At 34.1% G+C, this 21,999-nt stretch overlaps 2 protein-coding genes across 3 annotated transcripts; one reads left to right on the top strand and one right to left on the bottom strand.

The window, feature by feature from the left end:
* Window positions 1–316: 316 nt before the first annotated feature.
* Window positions 317–5,432, bottom strand: LOC123683953 (alpha-L-fucosidase). The gene is made up of 7 exons (XM_045622966.1): window positions 5,086–5,432; window positions 3,825–3,963; window positions 3,667–3,773; window positions 3,236–3,595; window positions 2,043–2,183; window positions 1,680–1,987; window positions 317–463 (listed from the first exon to the last, which is right to left on the bottom strand). Exons 1-7 carry the CDS (start codon window positions 5,375–5,377, stop codon window positions 365–367), a joined length of 1,446 nt encoding a protein of 481 aa, XP_045478922.1. The 5' UTR covers window positions 5,378–5,432; the 3' UTR covers window positions 317–364.
* On the top strand, window positions 5,259–21,784 carry LOC123683951 (glutamate receptor ionotropic, delta-1). 2 transcript variants are annotated; one of them, XM_045622964.1, is made up of 8 exons: window positions 13,439–13,570; window positions 13,812–13,894; window positions 15,691–15,855; window positions 16,931–17,264; window positions 19,096–19,260; window positions 19,323–19,668; window positions 19,970–20,214; window positions 20,859–21,784. In XM_045622964.1, exons 1-8 carry the CDS (start codon window positions 13,504–13,506, stop codon window positions 21,077–21,079), a joined length of 1,626 nt encoding a protein of 541 aa, XP_045478920.1. In that variant the 5' UTR covers window positions 13,439–13,503; the 3' UTR covers window positions 21,080–21,784. The 2 variants fall into 2 exon arrangements, with proteins under 2 accessions (XP_045478921.1, XP_045478920.1); XM_045622965.1 differs by lacking the exons at window positions 13,439–13,570; window positions 13,812–13,894 and adding an exon at window positions 5,259–5,411.
* The last annotated feature ends 215 nt before the right edge of the window (window positions 21,785–21,999 follow it).

Raw genomic sequence — 21,999 nt, 5'->3', positions numbered from 1 at the left:
TCGAACGCAGATCATAGATATCTCGATTCGTTCTTGAGTTACAAGGCGTTTTTGAAAAATGACCGTTTCGAATATTGTGGTATATCTTGATCGTTTCTGTCCCAGTTATTCAATAAATGCTAAAAAGTTGGTCCCACATTTAATCATATGCTATGGAGAACCGACTGTTTTCTATGAACAGTTCTATGATGGTGTCTCACTGCCAACTGACAATGCTCTCGAAATTTTACTCTAAGATGAAATGGAAGCGGGAACACTTTTTTTTCTCTTTATGAATAATTATTTTCTTCATGAGAAAAAAATTATGATAATCTGTTCGAAATTTCTATCATCAGGAGGTCGAAATTTGTGAATAAAACAAAAATTATTTCGAATTCTTTATTTTCAAAACCCATGCATGCCTACTTTTGACCTTTGCTTTGTCTGGAAATGAAATATCGATGCTTGTAACAGTCGAGTACCACTGAAAAATTAACAAAATGAAAATCGTTAATTACATTTAGGAACTGCATGACACAAGTTTTTGAAGACAAACTTCACCATCAATGAGCTAAAATTCTACACGACCGGCTTATAACGGGTGTTTTTTTCGAGGTATATAACTTTAAGTTGGTATCACTGTTCAAGATGGCGACCGATTTAACAGCTGTCAAGTGCTTTATTCTCAGTTTGATTTGGCAATTCATCATGAACAGACTCACGCCTGAACAATGCTTGCAAATAGTGCAATTTTATTTCGAAAATAATGGTTCTGTGCGGAATACGTATCACGCACTACGTCCATTTTATTTTGTTTAGCGATGAAGCGCACTTCTGGTTGAATGGCTACGTCAACAAACAAAACTGCCGCATTTGGAGTGAAGCTTATCCTCAAGTGTATGTCGAAACACCGTTACATCCAGAAAAACTGACTGTTTGGTGCGCTTTATGGGCTGGTGGAATCATTGGTCCGTACTTCTTCAAAAACGATGATGGCCAGAACGTAACAGTCAATGGTGATCGGTATAGAGCCATGATTACTAACTTTTTCATTCCTGAATTGAACAACCATGATGTCCAAGAGCTGTGGTTCCAACAAGACAGCGCAACATGTCACACAGCTCGTGCCACAATCGATTTATTGAAAGTAGCGTTTGGTGACCGCCTAATTTCACGTTTTGGACCTGTGAATTGGCCTCCAAGATCTTGTGATTTAACACCGCTAGACTACTTTCTGTGGGGGTATGTAAAGTCATTGGTCTATGCGGATAAGCCACAAATCCTTGACCATTTGGAAGACAACATTCGCCGTGTTATTGCCGTTATACGGCCACAAATGTTAAAAAGAGTAATCGAAAATTGGACGTCCAGATTGGACTACATCTGAGCCAGCCGTGGCGGTCATATGCCAGAAATCATATTTAAAATGTAATGCCACAAGATTATCTTGCGGATAAATAAAATTCATGTCAATCGAATAATCCATTGTTGTTTTATTGCAATTTAAAGTTCTATAGCTCTAAAAAAACACCCTTCATTTATCCTCCGAGGTCGCTAGATATCAACCGATATTTTTGGAGTAGGTAGCTCAAAGAAAAAATTAGTAGTGAATGATTTGAGTAGATGGTCAGTATCTAACATTCGACAGTTGATGAAGTTTGTCTTCTAAAAATATTACAACCCCGTTTATAGGATTTTACCTTCAAATTGTCATTATTTCCAAGCATTTTAACTAGAGTGACAGAAGATGTATCGAATTCTTCTTTTACTGCCTTCAATCTGAGTAGATTTCCTTCCGGCCAATTCAAAACAATAGCGTAGATAGCTTCTGAATTCCGGGTGAACCAAACACCTGAAGTTAAGGTGTCATTTTGATATGTCCAAGGTTTGCTTCCATAAATTGCTTCTCCGTTTATTTTCAACCAACTTCCTAGATCTTTCAGTCTTTCCTCGAATATTGGAGCGATGGTACCTTCTTTCGTCGGTCCTACATTCACTAATAAGTTACCTTAAGCCAAAAAAAAATGAATATTCAATCAGTTATTTAATCTTATTGAACATACCTCCACAGCTTATGGTCTGTGCTAGTGTTTCCAAAAGCTCGTGAATGGTGAGATAGTCCTTCAAAGGTGCGTTTCTTCTAAAGCCCCACGATTCCTTGTCCAAAGTCATTGCATTCTCCCACTTATGCTTTTGAAGGGTACCTATATTTGTTTGAAGAATAAGATTGCAGTTATCATGGAAGTATCACCTAAAGTTATCTAGCAATCTCATTTGAATCTGTGTAGATCTATTGATAGGTTGATGGGAAGTTATAAGTGTCAACGATAAACATAATATAATCTTAAACGTATTCCATATGAGCAATAGGTACATGAAAGTCTTTATAAATGGATTAAAATATCGTACTTAAAAATAGATTGTCACAAATTCTGTCTTATCAATTTTTCTTCAATTTGTGAACAAAATACATATATCGTAAATACATAGGCTGCAATCAAAGCACCGAGCTCACATATTATCGTTTCTAAGATGATATTGGGGTTCCGAAGAAAACTAAAAGAAATAGGCAAGAACAACAAGGTCTTTTTAGTCTGGGTTTCCGGTCACTCGGGAATCGGAGGGAATGAAGAGGCCAACACACTTCCCAGAAAAGGAGCACAAACATCTTTCATCGGCCCGCAACCTTTCTGTGATGTAGACCAATGTACCTAATAAAAAAGAGTTTCAGGAGAAGAAAAAAACCGAGAGAGAAAGATTCTGTCTGAATATTCCTGGTTTGGATCATTCCAGGAAAATCCTTCGAAACTTTGATACTGCGAGATCCAAGAAGTATCTGGATCCTAGCAAGAAAAACCAACACCTCCTCACTGTATTTCTCACAGGGTTTTATCGCCATAGGAAACCTCTCATCAGAATGGGTCTAGCAGAAAATGACGAGTAGATTCTGTTGGGAGGAGGGAAAAACTTCGGATCACCTGGTGACAGAATGCCTCGCCATCACTAGCCAAAGCAAAATCTGCTTTGGATAAGAAACTTGTAGATGTGAGGAATAAGCCTCCTTGAAGCCATCCCAAATACTGGAGTTCATTAGAACAGGAATTGGAAGGCGAGTTGTAGATCACGTTATGGAGAGAATAGCTCTGATGGAGGGCACAGTAGACCGTTAGGTTGCAGTGAAACTGAACCTTCTCATTTGAATCTTAAATCTCAATCCTAGTCATAAATACGCACCTAAATATTCTTTCACACTTACCTGGATTGTATCTGTCAGTACAAGTGAAAAAATCTCCATGTTTGCAAGGTATATCAATGCCCCATCTATCGTTCACAACAATGGTATCTTTAACAGGGCTCTCATTGTAAAGCCAGGCTAAGAATTCTGTAGATTTCCAGTAAGAATCTTTTGCTTCCCAATCTCCATCTGACCAAAGCACATCAGGTTTATATTTTTCCACTATTTCCTTCATCTCGGGTATGATTTTTTTGTCGATGAATTCAGTTGATGTGAATTTGCTGGTCTTATCAGATAGATACATAGGGTTGAACCACTCATACAGAGAGTGATAGAGGCCAAATGTCAAACCAGCTTCCCGTACTTCTCTTGAAAGATCTCCTGTCAGAAAGACGGCAAAAGTGTGAAGTTACTAGTGTATTGTTATTATTTGGATTATTTCTGTCACGTACCAACTAAGTCTCTATGGGGTCCAATATCCTTAGCATTCCAACTGAATGAATACTTGGAAGGCCAAAGAGTGAACCCTTCATGATGTTTACTAGTGAGTACAACATATCTGAAAGTTGAGAATTACAGAGTGATCGATTGATACGTATGGGATACTTGCTTTGCTCCAGATTTTTTGAATAGCTCTGCCCATTCTTTTGGATTGAAGAATTCAGCTTTGAAATCTTTTGCGAATTCCTGATAAGAAAAACCTTTAGGGAGGTTGTTGTTCACATAGTCTACATATTTCGAAGAGTTGGCTAAAAATGTATGAATCTTCATTATAGCAAATTCAATGAGAAAGGTTGATGGTGAACAACTTTGATGTTCTCTATATTAGAAAGATATGAGAAGAATAATTGAAATAAAATGGAATTAGCTCAAGACCGACTTAGTCTTAGACTTAATATAATTTCTCTAATTCTGTGGTTATTCCGTTCATTCTTCCACATCTTGTAGAACAAAATCTTGCGAGAATATATCAGAAACGCACAGTTTTCATGGTTATATTTTATTATTCTATGTTGGTACTCCGAACTTTCCGCCACGGCTTTATCTGTCAATTCATCAATTTGCCTTGAAGAAATCAGTTCAGCCAACCAACATTTTTCAATGCAAAAATTACTAAAATATATTTATGGAAATATTTCATTAATTTCAATGAAAATGCAATGAATTAGAGAAAATAATGTATAATACTCGTACAGAAGGCTCATTCTACCACTCGTTCATTCCAAAACTCGCCACTTCGTGGCTCGTTTTTGAATTTTGAACTCGTGGAAGAATATCAATGCCTTCTGCACTTGTATTATAAATAACTATTATAGTACGGAAAAATTTGAATATCAATTCATTTCCGTAAGAAAAAAAATTCAAATTTTTATTGATATCTAATTTTTTGGAAATTAGGAATATTTGCGTGAGATCCTTAGTGAATTTATTATAGCACAGGGAGGCAAGGGTTAGACACATCTAGATATTGTGCAGCTTGAGATGCCATCTTACGAATGAAACTCACAATACTCAATCTAGGCTGCTGTAATTTGATCACTCAGAATTCTTAAGGTATTTTTATAGTTTCATATGATCGAATCGATATAAAATGAAGCAACAGAAAGGTCGCTGTCTATAACAGATTTGTATGATTGATTTGGAATGACAAATATGAAATTTTTGACATCTTGAGATTTTGATATTTAATTTTGTCGATATAAAACATCATTATCTTGTAGATATACAATAACATTCTGCCGAATAACAAAATACAGATATTGTGCTTATTTTTCAAATCAATGGACTATTTTCTTTCATGAAAATTCCACTCAACTGAGAATTACTGCAGTCAGTAGCTCGATCAAAAAATTATTTTTTTTTAAACTTACATTTCCAATCTGCCCAGAACCACTCAGATCCAAAGCTGGGAACAGAAAACACTCCCCAATGGATGAAAATACCTATTTTGGCTTCGTCGTACCATTTTGGAAGAGGCCTGGAGTCTAGACTGTTCCAATTGGGTTCATATTTAACATCGAAAGAATTTACTGTTCTTGGTATATTGCATTTTGTCGATATTGTGACGAAAATTAAAATCAACAGAATGGAAAGGAACGCTCTCATCTTCACGATATGACAATTACAACAACAATGACTTACTCTCCTTCCTGTTGACTTCATTTGGAGATAAAAACCAATTGTTATCACTTCAAAGGTCAGTACTTCAAACTTGTAGCTACTTAAGACAGTTGTCCATAGAGTAGAATTATTGGAATTATCAACAAGTTTGATGATCTATGTGAAATATACTACTCGCCACAAAAGTTGAGAATATAGATTAATTCCTTCCTAACAAGCGTTCATTTAAATTGAGTTAAATTTCTTTCTCAATCTTCTTGCAAATTTGGTATGGATAGCTTCGCTTCATCAAAATCATAAAGAAAAATAAATGAGGAAAGTACTGACCTAAAAAAAAACAGATTTCGAGCGCTCGTTTATGAATTGGCCAATTACACCTTTGGAGGACACATATATACAGTTATTTAGTCTTTAATTACGCAATTGGCCAATGAATGAACAACCGTTTGAAAGTTCCAGACTTCACGTCAGTGCTACCTCATTGTTTTTCGATATTCTTCTTTAATTTTTTATGGTTCTGATGATGACGCTATCTACATGAAATTTTGTAAGAAACTTCAAATCATTATTTTATATTCCTATGTAAATTTAATCTAGATGGAATGTGCAGTTTTGAAATGAACAAAAAATCACAATTTAGAACGTTTATATTTACGGAATCTCTAGAGGGATTACCACCACGTGGTGTTTCGCGTATTAGTCAAACTTTGGTAGCCATTCATTTCCCCTCTGGCGCTCCTGCGATGAAATTTGTAGGGTGTACGAAGTTGTATATTCTCTTCAACTTCTTGATTTTTTCGAAGCAAATAAGTAGAGGACAGCACTGTATGACGACTTTCACGAAATTATGATTTTATCTCTTTTGTAATGAATTTTGGTAGGTTTTTTCCATGAATATTTTAAAATTATATCAGTGTTTTGAACAAAGTACATACCGTCAATTTTTTTTGTTGCGAAAAACGAAAAGTTATCAAATTTTTTTCATTCACAAATTAAAAATATTAACTTTCTTCCATGAAGATTATGTGGAAACCCCATAGAAATTGGTGATTTACCAGAACCAAAATCTCTAATTTCATTTTGAATTTTATAACCACGTGGTGGTGTTCTTAATCGTAGCATTCATGATCCCCTGAATATTTCAGATTCTTAGGTATTTCGAAAGTACCTACAAAAACCTCTTTTTTCTCAATCAACTAAATGGAAAATTTACCGTAGAAATGAAATGATGGGAACATAATGAACAAAAATTGCTAAATTCCAACATGAATTTTTCTGATGGAAATTTATATTGTGGACATTGTCTTCGCCAAATCTTCTCTGGTGTTTCAAAAATTATGCTTCATAAGTTCATAACAGAATCGTTAAAAATGATATATCTATCTTGTATTCAATGGTTATTGAGACACCCATATTCATTACATCTCAATTAACACTGTCTTGTCTGTGGCTAGTTTTGTAATTTTAATAGTGGTGTCTCAATATGTATCCAATTGGAGTCATTACTTGCTCGTTGCATAATATATTACTTCAATTAATTGCATTATTTCTTGAAATATAAGAAAATATAAAATTACACAATCTAAGTTCGATTTGCTTAAGGATTGGAAGCAAAATTACAGAATATTCGGATTAAATATATAAATTAGAAAAATTATATTTCAAGGGGACTAGAAGTTCATTTATGATTTATTATTGGGAATAATTTACCAAATCAGGTGAAGGATTGAAACAACAAGATAAGAATGATTATAAGATAAGGAAATGACCTAAAATATATAGCTATACAAATTTGCGATCATTTTATAAAAATAATGATATAGAATGCAGTTTTATCTTATCGAGCATCATTTGAAAGGAAAGTGATTCAATTTTCAATGAAGTTGACTCTAATAGGATGTCCTTTCGAAACTTATTTCATATGCGCTTTATATCTTAAAACTGAAAAAAACCCACTATTATCAATAATAAACCTTGGGAATCATTCGATGATAAATAATTATTTTTCTGAATAGTTCACGTTTTGAAATTCAAAAATCGAATGAAAAGAAAGAGGGAGACTACATAACTGTATTTTTTTTCTCGTTTTCTGAAGAACCACAAGGTTTCAGGAAGAATACGTCAACCGTAGTCACTATATGAATTTGTTATTCAACAGGTAATCAAAAAGGCACTCAATTTTTTAGCTTCGTAAATTTATAACATTATAGAGTTCGATGAAATTACATTATCAAGATATTAAAGAAAAAAAAATTAGACAAAAAAAATCAGAAAACTATTTGAGAACCTAATCAGAATAATTTGCACAAAAATCAAATCGTCATATGGCTTGTACCAATGAAAACAAGAAAACGCTAAGGAGACAGCCTTAGTCCAGAACTATCCAACCTAAGCATGAATGAAATAATGAATGATGCGAAAGAAACCAATGCTCAGTATAAAATGGGCAACCAAAGCATCAAAATATTATGTTATGCTGATGGTAAATTATTTAGGGCAGAAAGTGAGGATGATCTTCAAAGCGGTTGTTATGTAGGTTTACGGCGTGTTCTACAGAATTCAGTTCAGCCATATCTACCGAAAAATCCCAAGCATGAGCCCTTGTCCAAATAGGGCTGCCGCCAGATATTTTGGCGCCCCGGCAAAATAAAATTTCGCTGCCTTGCTTTGCCTTATTTATCCAAATGAAATTCTACTACCTTCGAATTGAACTCTCAAGTGACAGAAGCCTCATAAAAGAAGCTCTAACTCAAGCAAATATAAGTGTGGGATCCAAATTCTTAACACCCGACTGAATGATACGCTACTGACTTTACGAAACGAGAACTACACGATCGACCCTAAAAGGTTGGACCATGCAGATTTATCGATAGGGAGACGTAAGGGGAAGAGGTACTTGAGACTTAAAACGGAGACTGAAGTACGAAACAGACCAACGAGGGTGGAATTCGACGTAAGATAGTAGACGGACATAGTTGGATTCGACGTTACAGATTAGACGGGAAAAGGTTAAAGAATCCGACGTGATAGACGCATAGAGTTCGACGTAAAAGAGTAGACGCAGCGAATTAGATGATTTGATAATTAGACTATTAACTATTAGACGGAATAAAATAGTTCCCTAGACGAAAGTTCAGTGGCTGTACATTCAATTGACGAAAATTGTACATTGTGTAAATAAACAATAGTTAAGTTCCGGCAGCCTTTTATATAAACCCCTAGACAACGATATAAAAACACTACATAAGGTTATCAAGGAAATATTATATGGAGGATCAAGTATGTCAGTCGAGAACAAAGTGAGAATTTATAAACCTGTAAAAGAAGGCCCATACTACTATGCCATAGACACGTTCTGAAACATCGAAAACTAAAAATATAAATAGGAAATGAAAACGCTCAGAATGATAAAAGGTTTGACACTTCTGGACTGGGTGAGAAATGTGGTTATCAGAGAAGAGTGTGGGATTCAAGTAGATTCATGTTGATCGCATATGAGCCCCAAATGATTAGCATAATGGGGCAATGGGCTGAAAAACCGTCACCATCAGACGCCAAACAACCACCAGGAGGACCATCTAAAAGTTTTTTAAGATTAAAGGTGATTAAATATTTTTCTCGTTTCAAAAGTGTTTCGCAATATTTCGGATTAGTTTTTCTATATTTCGAAATAGGTGAATACTTGCATTATCTTTATAAATGACCTACATCCATCGACATATGAGGAAATACACAGAAGGGATATGTGAAGTTAGGCACATTTATTATCATGGGGTAAGTGGAGTAACTGGCAGTTGGAATAAAATAACATAAATGGTGTTGACGGATCGATAGGTCGACCTTGAATTGTGAAACAATTCCCTGTAGGTATGTCATATAAAACATTGGGAATCCATATCTAAATGAGCTCTTTGTTATTACCAACATTTTATTAGGTTTTATATCTAAGTAGGTAAAAGTGAAATGTGATCTAGTAAAATCAACGAAAAATTTATCGTACACATTTGCATATAGGTACTAACAGATGAAATTTCAATGGAGTGTTATTTTCAACATTACTTACAAATATCAATATCTATGACAAGTCATATTAGAACTCAAGGAGGTCAGCCTTTAACTCTTAACTTTTCAGGATATACCTTTTAAGGTGTGCTTGTGCCGTTCAAGTTTGTTAATGGGCAATTCAATTCAATTTATTTGAGATTCCAACCACAATTAAAAGGTGCTTAAATATTGTACAGGGTGGGCAAATTTCGATGTTTTAGCACTACAACTTTTAAACCAGAGGAGAAAGACAAAATCTGATACCCTATTCCCGGTCTCTTTTTCTGAGAAACTAACAAGGGTAGTATTCATTTCTGGCCACCTTCTTTTGTTTTCGAGTTATAAGCGAAAATTGGAAAAATGGCGATATCGAAAAACATTTATATCTCCGCTAATACATTTTCTATTATTTATATTAACACACACCATACGATGTTATATATTTTTGAAATCAGAAAAAATTAAGCTTTCAAAAAATGGCACAGAAATCTAGTGGTCCCATTCAAAAAAACATAACTTTGGGTCATAGTTTCGTAATTAAAGACCTTTTTGAAAAGACGAGCACGCCACTGGATTCTACGTAAAAAAGTGCCTGTATAATGTTATAATTTCAGAGCGTTATCATCAGTATTAGCGGAGATTTTTACAATTTCCGCTTATAACTCGAAAACAAAAGGAGGTAGCCAAAAATGAATACTACCCTCGTTAGTTTCTCAGAAAAAGAGATCTAGAATGGGGTATCAGATTTTGTCTATCTCCTCTGGTTTAAAAGTTGTAGTGCCAAAACTTCGAAATTTGCCCACAAAATACATATGCAACAATTTCAATGTTATCCTCATGGAGACGAAACAACAACTGAGCAATGCTTGTTCATATTGTTCAGACTGTATGAGGACTTTGAGCACAAATATATCAAGTACAAAAAAACAATAAAAGAAAACCTTAAACAAGATGAAAAAAGAGGCGTGGATATAGAGATAATTAATGAGACTTTAAAAATTAATTATTCATTATTTATTTGACGCCATTTTACATGTAACATCAAAATAGGTGCATATAGGCATCAATAGAAGTTGTTTTCATTTTTATATTTCACTCATAAATAAAAACTCTTCTGGAACTCTCATATTGGATAAGATTTAAGGTTTTTTACATATACTATTACTAAATTAGGGTTTTTCTGTAATTTTGCCTAATAAATAGGTTTGGCTGCTTATTTTATTATTTTTATTTTATTGATTGAATTTGTTCAGAATTGACTGTCAGCTAGGATCATTCAGTGTAGAATTGCAATCTCCGACTTAAACACCCTGAAGATACCACATTTGTCGAAGTTAATTTTCCAATTCTGCTGTTCCTCCAAATTCGAAAAGTTCAAACACAAGTTACACAATGTAGAATATTTGTTATTTGAGCCAAATTCGAAAAGTTCAAACACAAGTTACACAATGTAGAATATTTGTTATTTGAGCCAAATCAAATCGATATATTCGAAATGCACTTGTCTCATGAAAAAATGTATGAATTATCGTTAAAAATGCATAATTTATCGATATATCCACAAACAGACAGAAACTGTCTCAATATACCTTCTCAATCGAGCGTAGTTTCGAAGGTAAATATTTGCCGAATAAACAGTTGTATTCCAGTTGAAGCGTTCATTCAAAACAGCCCTGAATACACACTATTTTCGAACAAACTCTTCGAAGAAGCTCCTTACCCCTCATTTTGACCTGAATTACACCCCCTATATAATGAACTCATTATATCGATTGAAAACGAAAAATTTCAGACAATTTGTGAATTTTAACATTTCATTATTTTCCTTATTTAACAGTAGATATAGACAATGATCTTTGGAGACAATTCTTCTTTTAATTTAGTTTTAATCTTTTTGAGCACTCGTTCTTCGAATAGAGCGCATTTGGTCACAATGACGAATCTGTCTTCAAATTCAATTCTGTACGCTTCTGTCTTGGAAAGAATAAGGTTCGATTGAATAAATTTTTTCCTTGTAGATATAAAATAAGAATTTCGAGCTTGATGCAGAATCCTGATATTATCTATTTTTTCACTTCAACAAGAAATCAGTCTTATATAAAGACTCGCTTTGCTCGCCAAAGGAGCTCCGCCCCTTGAACCCCGTCACTATACCGGTAGATCTCTCACTGGGTATCCGACATCCGTCAAGAAAACATTTTTTTGATTTTAGACGATCCATCCAATATACTCGTTTGATTCTAGGACTTTTAGGACCTACCGTTTGGCCTCTGCCCGTATGAAAATATTTGATGCAAATAACTTTTTATTATAACAAATATGGTTGAAAAAAAAGTATCAACAGAAATGTTGATACTTTTTTTTGGTAGAAATACCATTAAAGAAAACATTAAACCTCAAATATGAGATTGTGACCTTAGTAAATTTTTCGTCGTGGTAGGTGCTTTTAAATTGCCCACAGAGGAATGAAACTTGAATGTCAAAATACATCCCGTATACTCGAAAACCTCGAGGCAAATCAAAGATTTGGAAGTGTTCCTGGGGCCTCGAGACGATTTCGAGGGGGGTCTTATTCTTGTCATTTTTGCTCTAGATGGTCCAGTTTAGGCTATGATTTTGTATACATCAGTACCTATATTCTTAGCGGAAAAGCTATATCTAACGGGTGTTTTTTTCGAGGTATATAACATTAAGTTGGCATTACTGTTCAAGATGGCGACCGATTTAACAGCTGTCAAGTGATTTATTCCCAGTTTACTTTGGCAATTCATCATGAATAGACTCACGCCTGAACAACGCTTGCAAATAGTGCAATTTTATTTCGAAAATAATGGTTCTGTGGGGAATACGTATCGCGCACTACGTCCCTTTTTTTTGTTTAGCGATGAAGCGCACTTCTGTTTGAACGGCTACGTCAACACAAAACTGCCGCATTTGGAGTGAAGCTAATCCTCAAGTGTATGTCGAAACACCGTTACATCCAGAAAAACTGACTGTTTGGTGCGCTTTATGGGCTGGTGGAATCATTGGTCCGTACTTCTTCAAAAACGATGATGGCCAGAACGTTACAGTCAATGGTGATCGGTATAGAGCCATGATCACTAACTTTTTCATTCCTGAATTGAACAACCATGATGTCCAGGAGCTGTGGTTCCAACAAGACGGCGCAACATGTCACACAGCTCGTGCCACAATCGATTTATTGAAAGACACGTTTGGTGACCGCCTAATTTCACGTTTTGAACCTGTGAATTGGCCTCCAAGATATTGTGATTTAACACCGCTAGACTACTTTCTGTGGGGCTATGTAAAGTCATTGGTCTATGCGGATAAGCCACAAACCCTTGACCATTTGGAAGACAACATTCGCCGTGTTATTGTCGATATACGGCCACAAATGTTGGAAAAAGTCATCGAAAATTGGACGTCCAGATTGGACTACATCCGAGCCAGCCGTGGCGGTCATATGCCAGAAATCATATTTAAAATGTAATGCCACAAGATATCTTGCGGATAAATAAAATTCTTGTCAATCGAATAATCCATCGCTGTTTTATTGCAATTTAAAGTTCTATAGCTCTAAAAAAAACACTTTTATATAAGATGTGAAATTGTGAGTAGGTAAATGCTATAAATTTCAAAAGTTGATCAAAGAAATATTTTTTGATTGTTCATATAAATTTTTACCTTCTTTTATTGTTAATTTAAATTTACTTTAATTACAATCTGATTAGGTTCCTCAATGACAATCCAAACTAATAAGTGTACCTTAAAATACAATATGGATAATAATAAATGAAAGAACCTTTTTTATACCGAGTAATTTTGTATAGTAGACAATCCATTTCTAGAAAATGAGTCTATATCAAAATATGTTTCCATCTGAAATGAGGTGGCCTATTTATTGACAGAAAATGCTACGGAATGCATAATGACCTGACACATCATAATTGACGTGAAAAATGTAATTTACAGGGTAAAACTTATGGCACTTATACGGGAAACTTTCCCACGCTAACAATTGTTCATGCGCATAGATTTCCACTGGACAATTTACGTTTTCAGTATATGCATATGAGCTTTGACATGTCGTATTGAAAATAACATAGTCGGTATTAGTGAGAATGTTGATTGAATTATTTTTATCAGGGCTTTGCCTAAATGCTACCTGTTTGGATGAACAGATTGCAGGTAGAAAGAGATTTTATTAGAATGTTTTATTTGATTCTTCAACGTTCAAAAAACACAAAATTCTCAGTGAATGTTTTAAATACCTCTTCTCAAAAATATAGATAAATTGAGTATTGGTATTGGAAAAAGAATTTCAACATTGGAGAACTGACATTTGATCATAAATTCATTTTGATTCATAACTCCTATTATTTTTTCAATATTATGATTTAAACTAGTAAAATTTCCATATTTCATACAGACTCTGTTTCGTTGAGAAAGACGAGGATGGAGAAGTTAGCTGCTGAAATAAAAGGGGAACATCTTTATGTAACCACTGTAACGGTAAAGTTTGTTGATAATAATAATTCACAGCATCATTCATTGGAAATTCATAGTCAAAATTATTTTTATCTGTTATCTCTTATTGCAATATCGACAAGTTGAAACCGAAAGTCTTCGTGACACAATTAATTTCGAAAATATGAGCAGTATTAAATTATTACAAATTCAATTTCAATGGACCTTTCAGTTTTCTTAAAAAATTTTAGGAGCCTTTATACCATATGTCCATACATATAAAGGATGAGTCGAAAATGTGTATCGAGTTTTCTGGAGGTGATAGTACATGGCAAAATAAATATCAAAGATGATAAAACTAAAAAAATTTCTCCGCATAACTTCTAAACGGTGAATTTCACCAGATCGAAATTTCGTGCATAAATGTATGTTGTTATAATACATTTTTTATTACACTACTTTAATTCTGATATTGTTATAAAAGGTGATTTTAGAGGGTGAGTCATAATTTTTTTGGGACAATTTCTTTCGTTGTATTCGTTTTGGTGAAAAAACAGAAACATTCGATGGAGCGAAGAAAATAAGATGAAAAAGGTACCTACTCTTATCGAAATACATAAAATTGAACTGTTTTCGAGATATTTGTTGATATTGTTGATAGAAGTTGTCACACAAAAAATCATGACGCACCCTCTGAAAACACCCTTTATAACATCTCAGAAATGTAGTGTAATAAAAAAAAGTATTTTAACAACATACATTTATGCACGAAATTTCAATTTTGTGGCATTCACCGTCATTAGGCTATTAAATTCTTGCCCTCCATTCTGACCTCTGTGATTTGATACTCTACTTCAGAATCATATTAATTCAATATTCTCATTAATTCAACGATAAATTTTATAATATTACAATTATGAGAACTAAAAATTAAGATTTTTTGTATCTTCAATAATTGAAAATATATTTCAAACTATTAAGTCTACGGCTTCTGCCTAGTGAACTCTGCATAGGAAATAAATTTTTTTACAGAAAACGGTCTTCCACAAATGTACTACCATAGTATAAGGATACTTATACTATGGTACTACTTCAGTAGTTCAGAATAAATTCGAAAAACTACTATTTTACAATTTTTCATTAGAGAAACATTTCATAGGTCGTGAATTAGCTGTAGGTGCTTTCGAAGTGAAAAATTTTCCTATTATTTTCACCTATGGTCGAACAAGTAGAGTAAAATTTCGTAAAGTTATAGACGATTAAAGAGAGAAAAATAATGTTTTGCGGTTATTCAAATACAAAATCCAAAATTTATAACGCGAGTACTAAGAACTAGCATTAAGAGCTTGTCTTTGATGATTTTTTTTACATGATTCGTTTAATATTTAGTCTATGGAATGAAGAAAAATGCGTCGTCTTGAACGGACCAACCTTGTGTGTAGGGATATAATAGAAAAATTTTCAATTTTTGAGAGACAGATATTTTGCCGGAACCTGAAATTTGCCGCCCTATGCTCCTATCCACTAGGCCTACTGGTAAATTCGCCGCTGAGATTTTTTGTATGACAATCTGTAATAAAACTAATAATGAAGCAATATTCTTATATTCTTGATACATATAAACTAAATCTGGCTTCAGTAGGCTTTCCCAAAATTGTTCAAACTTTTTCATCTATTTTTATGTATTAAAAAATCAAAAGTTAGCTCTCAATTCATTATATTTCACTTTCCATATAAGCACATCTTTAATACATATCGAAATATAACTACTAAGCTATATAAGTATTCTGAAAATTGATTACTGATTAGGTTATTATTCACTTGATTAATTATTTTTTTAGAATGACAGATTGAGTGGAATAAATTCAACAGGTGGTACCGGAATAGCCTTCGAGCTTCTCGAAATACTTCGGAAAAAGTTCGAGTTCAACTACACAGTCGTTTGGCCACATCAAAATACATATGGAGATGAGAAGGAAGGGGTTGTCAAGATGCTCATGAATGGGGTGAGGATACCAAGGTGTTGGGGCTAGATATAAGCTCAAAAAGCAGTTTTTTAAATTATCTCTTCAGATTTCTCTCTATATTATACTAATAGAATGAACTCGGGACCATAGAAAATTTTTTTCGACAAAAGTGGAATTTTCTCAAATATTTTATCGTCCATAGGCAATAAGGAAAAAAAAACTGAAATAAACAAAAAATAATAATCGAAATTGATTCCTCGCTTATCACTTGGTGAAACATAATTTCAATATTAATAAAAGAAATAAAACACTTGACTATACGTTCCACAAATTTTTTTTTTTTTATTAAAATTTGTGGAACGTATAGTCAAGTGTTTTATTTCTTTTATTAATATTAAAAAATAATAAATTCTTCCATTTATCTGTAACTTTCTCATAACCAAGCAGGGTATATTTTCAGTATATCTGCAAGCTTGGTGGAAAACCTGGGATTTGGTCGAGAAGTGAAAATTTTGAAAAATGCTCCCAGTCCGATGTTGATATGATAGAATAGTTATTTATAATACAAGTGCAGAAGGCATTGATATTCTTCCACGAGTTCAAAATTCAAAAACGAGCCACGAAGTGGCGAGTTTTGGAATGAACGAGTGGTAGAATGAGCCTTCTGTACGAGTATTATACATTATTTTCTCTAATTCATTGCATTTTCATTGAAATTAATGAAATGTCTCCATAAATATAATTTAGTGATTTTTGCATTGAAAAATGTTGGTTGGCAGAACTGATTTCTTTAAGGCAAATTGATGAATTGACAGATAAAGCCGTGGCGGAAAGTTCGGAGTACCAACATAGAATAATAAAATATGACCATGAAAACTGTGCGTTTCTGATATATTCTCGCAGGATTTTGTTCTACAAGATGTGGAAGAATGAACGGAATAACCACAGAATTAGAGAAACTATATTTTTGGTCCATTAGGCAGAACAAAGACGAAATTAGGGTGTAACAAAGTTAATGAAAAATATCACTGGAATGTTTAATAAATCACTTTTGATAACATTTTCAAAGTTTCAAATTCAATAATCCCAATTTTCAATTGTACTAAATTTTCAGGAAGTCAACATTTCAGTTGCCTTCATGCCAGTCATCAGTCATTTTAGAGAAAAGGTGCATTACTCTCCCAGTCTTGATGTTGGCGAATGGTTGGTACTGATGAAACGACCTACTGAATCTGCAACTGGAACAGGACTACTAGCACCTTTCACCTTTCCTGTTTGGATACTTATTATGGTGTCACTGTTCGTGGTCGGACCGATCATATATGTTATAGTGCAGATAAGGGTGAGGTTCTGCTCTGATGACGATGAGCCTTATTCGTTTCCTGTATGTTTCTGGTTCGTGTATGGTGCACTTCTGAAGCAGGGTTCTACGTTGAGTCCTATTGCAGGTCAGTCCAGTATCAAACCAAGTAACTGAAATAAAGGGTGTTTTTTTGGGGCAATAGAACTTTAAATTGCAATAAAACAATGATGGATTATTCGATTGACATGAATTTTATTTATCCGCAAGATAATCTTGTGGCATTTCATTTTAAATATGATTTCTGGCATATGACCGCCACGGCTGACTCGGATGTAGTCCAATCTGAACATCCAATTTTCGATGACTTTTTCCAATTTGTGGCCGTATATCGGCAATAACACGGCGAATGTTGTCTTCCAAATGGTCGAGGGTTTGTGGCTTATCCGCACAGACCAATGACTTTATATAGCCCCACAGAAAGTAGTCTAGCCGTGTTAAATCACAAGATCTTGGAGGCCAATTCACAGGTCCAAAACGTGAAATTAAGCGGTCACCAAACGTGTCTTTCAATAAATCGATTGTGGCACGAGCTGTGTGACATGTTGCGCCGTCTTGTTGGAACCACAGCTCCTGGACATCATGGTTATTCAATTTAGGGATGAAAAAGTTAGTAATCATGGCTCTATACCGATCACCATTGACTGTAACGTTCTGACCATCATCGTTTTTGATTCCACCAGCCCATAAAGCGCACCAAACAATCAGTTTTTCTGGATGTAACGGTGTTTCGACATATACTTGAGGATTAGCTTCACTCCAAATGCGGCAGTTTTGTGTTGACGTAGACATTCAACCAGTAGTGCGCTTCATCGTTAAACAAAATAAAATGGACGTAGTGCGCGATACGTATTCCGCACAGAACAATTATTTTCGAAATGAAATTGCACTATTTGCAAGCGTTGTTCAGGCGTGAGTCAATTCATGAGATGAATTGCCAAACCAAACTGAGAATAAATCACTTGACAGCTGTTAAATCGGTCGCCATTTTGAACAGTAATACCAACTTAAAGTTATATACCTCGAAAAAAAAACACCCGTTAGTTCGTGTTGTTGTTTACTGAAAAATATAAAATGTATCATCTTTTCTTCTTACTGCTCATGGGACTTTTTCACGCAGTTTCTAGGTTCTTTTGTCATGTATGCTCAACAATGGCTTCTATACCATAAATTTGAAATTTTTTGTATTTTGAATTTTTTTAATGGCTTCAAAAAATTAAGTAGGGAAAATTACATGTCAGGTAGTAACTCTGCCTAGCACTACACTTCTTTGATAATTCTTCCTTGTAACAATGAACATTCGGGTTATTTCATGAGCCATAGAATCACCTAGCAGTTCACAACTGTGAATTTGCAAACATGAGGATAGACCTACTTTTTTTTTCTTAATTAAGCAAGATGGTAGGAATTTGGTCGTTTATCTCTTAGTACAGCTATTTGAGAGTAAAATAAAAAACAATGCCCAAAGAAATAACAAGATTTGTGATCACAGCATTGAAATTAGTGAGTAAAGGTGCACTTGTTAGAAAAAAATGAAATTGTCCGATATCTCGAAAACTATGATATTTTTACTGAACATAACTTTACATTTTCTGGTTGGCCATGACCTCCCCTATTCGCCAGTACAAGATTATCCATTAATTACGCCACACCCTGTATATATACATTTACAGGGGTTGTGTAGTATCATATCAGCTTATTTTCCAGATCTTTCTGTCTTTTTACAAACATCAAAAGAATGTAACAGAAAAACTTGTACTTTATCTTCAAGAGGTCTCATAGAGGCGTAGGACAGGGGGTATATAGTATAAAGTGAATAATTTGACTAGAGTGAAACACATTCAAATGACCAAAATAAAGAAATATCGAGAAGAAATCATCAAATGCGAAATCACTAAATGCTGAGTTTATCATTTCAGACTCAACAAGATTACTTTTTGCAACCTGGTGGATCTTCATAACAGTATTGACGGCATTTTATACTGCAAACCTGACAGCTTTCTTGACCTTATCTGATTTCACTCTGCCAATTACAGATCCAGACAGTATCGGAAAAATGAAATTGAAATGGGTTACCAATAAAGGTTAGTTGCATATTTGAAACCGATGAAAATAGAATTTCCATTTGCTCATTTTTATTTTTCAGGCAATGTCGTACAGGAAGTCATCAAATTGACTTCTCTTCCTACCGAGAACAAAATCTACGAGGAATACGAAGAAATTAAAACAAACCTTGGTCCTAGAGCTAGTTATCCAAATGAAACAGATGCTGATATAATGAATACCTATGTGACAAATGATAATATGATGTTCATACGAGAAAGACCTATTGTGGAGTATGATATCTACGATGACTACAAACTGAAAGTCAAAAATGGAGTGAAAGAAGACAAAAGATGCACTTACGTCTTGACCAAATTCCATGTGTTTACAGCATCAAGAGCTTTTGCCTATAGCAGACAATTTAAATACTATGAACTCTTCAATGATGCGTAAGTTGAAGCTTTAAAAATGGTTATAGTTCTAAAAGTCATAGTTTTTAACGACTCCAATAATAATCTTAATCCATTTCTTCAACGATAGAAATTATACTGTATTGAAAACCACAGTCATAATCGGGTTATTTTCTAACCTTTGATATGCATGTTTCATAAGCTAGGTAAATGTAGTGTATCTACCTCATAACACTATATTATAATTTTATTGACCTAACATTCTGAAGTTTGCACAATCATGAACATTGTAAAATATACAACCATGAATTCTTTGCTAGAATCGATATGGGGATTTCAGGCTGCAACATTTGGTAGAAGCCGGAGTTATCAAGTTCAAGTTGAATGAAGAGTTACCAGGTACTAAACTGTGTCCTATTCAACTGCAGAGTCAAGATAGGAAATTAAAGAACAATGATCTTCTTCTGACATATTTCATTGTTGGTGTTGGATTGATAGTATCCATAGTGATATTCGCAGGAGAAATGTTTATGACTCATTATTACAATAAACGAAACGATGTTTCTTATGGTCATACTCTAAGAGGTGAGTGAAAAGAAAAAATACAATACATTTTGTAAATACTGCCTTGAAATTTTTCTGACGATATTTCGTATGAACCATCAAATAATAGAATCCTGATCCTTCGTTTCTATAATGTTTGAAGTCCATGATAACAAGCATAAAGTGATGAATACTTCTAACACTTATTTTTTTCATGTAAGGACTTTGTCTTGGGTTTTCTACAATGCCCCTCATTCTTGGGAGGTCTAGCTTTTGTACCGATTCTTGGGCATGCATCATATCTATGCGGTCCCTCGTTTGTCTTCTTCTTGTTCTGGCCCATTTTTCCAGTCTTGTAGCCCGCAGATCTGCCTAATTTCCTCATTTCTCTTATGATCGTGTAATGTATATTCTGTAATATTTCTTAGTATTCGTATCTCTGCTGTTCTTAGTTGACTCATGGTTTGGGTATTTTTGGCTCCTGTTTCAAAGGAAAACGTTTTGTTAATTTGGATCTTACTAAATGAGCTGAAATGTTGGTTCCTCCATATATAGACACATAGGTTCTCTGATATCAGAGAAACTTTTGTTGTTTGTCTCTGCACCTCTTCTTTCAGATTTTTGCTACAAGTGTTATTTTAGAGCCTCATTTTAGAGTCTCTCCTCTCATGTGATTATATTTTTAGGAGGTGTAACACCAATCTACAAGGGTCATTTGGAGTCAAATGTTCTCAACTTCAACAAGACTCCTCCTCCTGCATATCATACACTGTTCAGTATGCAAAATGGAGGAAAAAAGAAAATTATCAATGGAAGAGAATATTGGGTTACTGATGAGAGACATGCTGGACCGAAACTCATACCTGCTAGAGCACCTTCTGCAATGCTTTTTCAATATACAAATTGAAGATCTGCACGTTTTTGTTTCAATTTTTTGCTGAGGTTTAGCAATATGCAGGTTTTGTTCACATATCATGAAACAGCAAACTTCTTCAGTTGAAATAAAATTTGTAAATCACGAATCTTTGAAATTCTGCAATTATATTGAAATGAAGTTTTACCTATAACTCAATAGTGAAAATACTTGAGTTTTCTTGAATGTAAATATGAATTTCTGCAATAGTAGTATTATGGTTGTTTCATGAATAGATGAACAAACTTTCATTAAGAATACAGGACAATTTGAATAGTCTGAATCAGTGTTAAATATTGCGCCAAGTTAACAAGATGTTATATATGCATTTTATTAATACCTACTTTTGTACCACTATAATTCTTTAACGCTTTGATAGATTTCTCTCAAAGATACCAGATAAATTGCTGAGTCTCATGAACTAATAGACCCAGGACAATTTCCAAGACTGATTTAAACTATCGAAATTGTTCTGTATTCGCTTTGAATGCATATGTTTCCAGCTACAGTTACTCATGAAACACCCTGTACCTGATTGTTATTGTATTTGAGTATAGTGGATTAATTCAGTTCTCCTCAGTTCTGAATTTTCAAATATCAATATAGCTTAAAGTAAACATATATTTTTGAATAAGTTTTTCAAACACGATGTGTGACAATCACGAGTTTATAAAATATATATTTTGATGAAGAATTCAATCTCATTAATTCAAAAGTAGCTAAGTAGTAACACTAGTAACAATATCTGGTTGTGATCACTAATTCGTGTTATTATAGTTCCTGATCTGGTCTGACAATCAAGTAAATGCGAAGCTTGTTTGTTGTTCCAGTCAGAATTTTAAAAATTACATAATGCAAACAAATTATCGTTGCTACATCAGTTTTCATTAAAACATTTTAGGTGACTTCATTAA

Source organism: Harmonia axyridis, chromosome 7, assembly GCF_914767665.1.
Source record: "Harmonia axyridis chromosome 7, icHarAxyr1.1, whole genome shotgun sequence".
NCBI classification, from domain to species: Eukaryota; Metazoa; Arthropoda; class Insecta; order Coleoptera; family Coccinellidae; genus Harmonia; species Harmonia axyridis.
The sequence above is the reverse complement of the archived record's forward strand: the minus strand, read 5'-3'. Positions and strand labels throughout refer to the sequence as shown.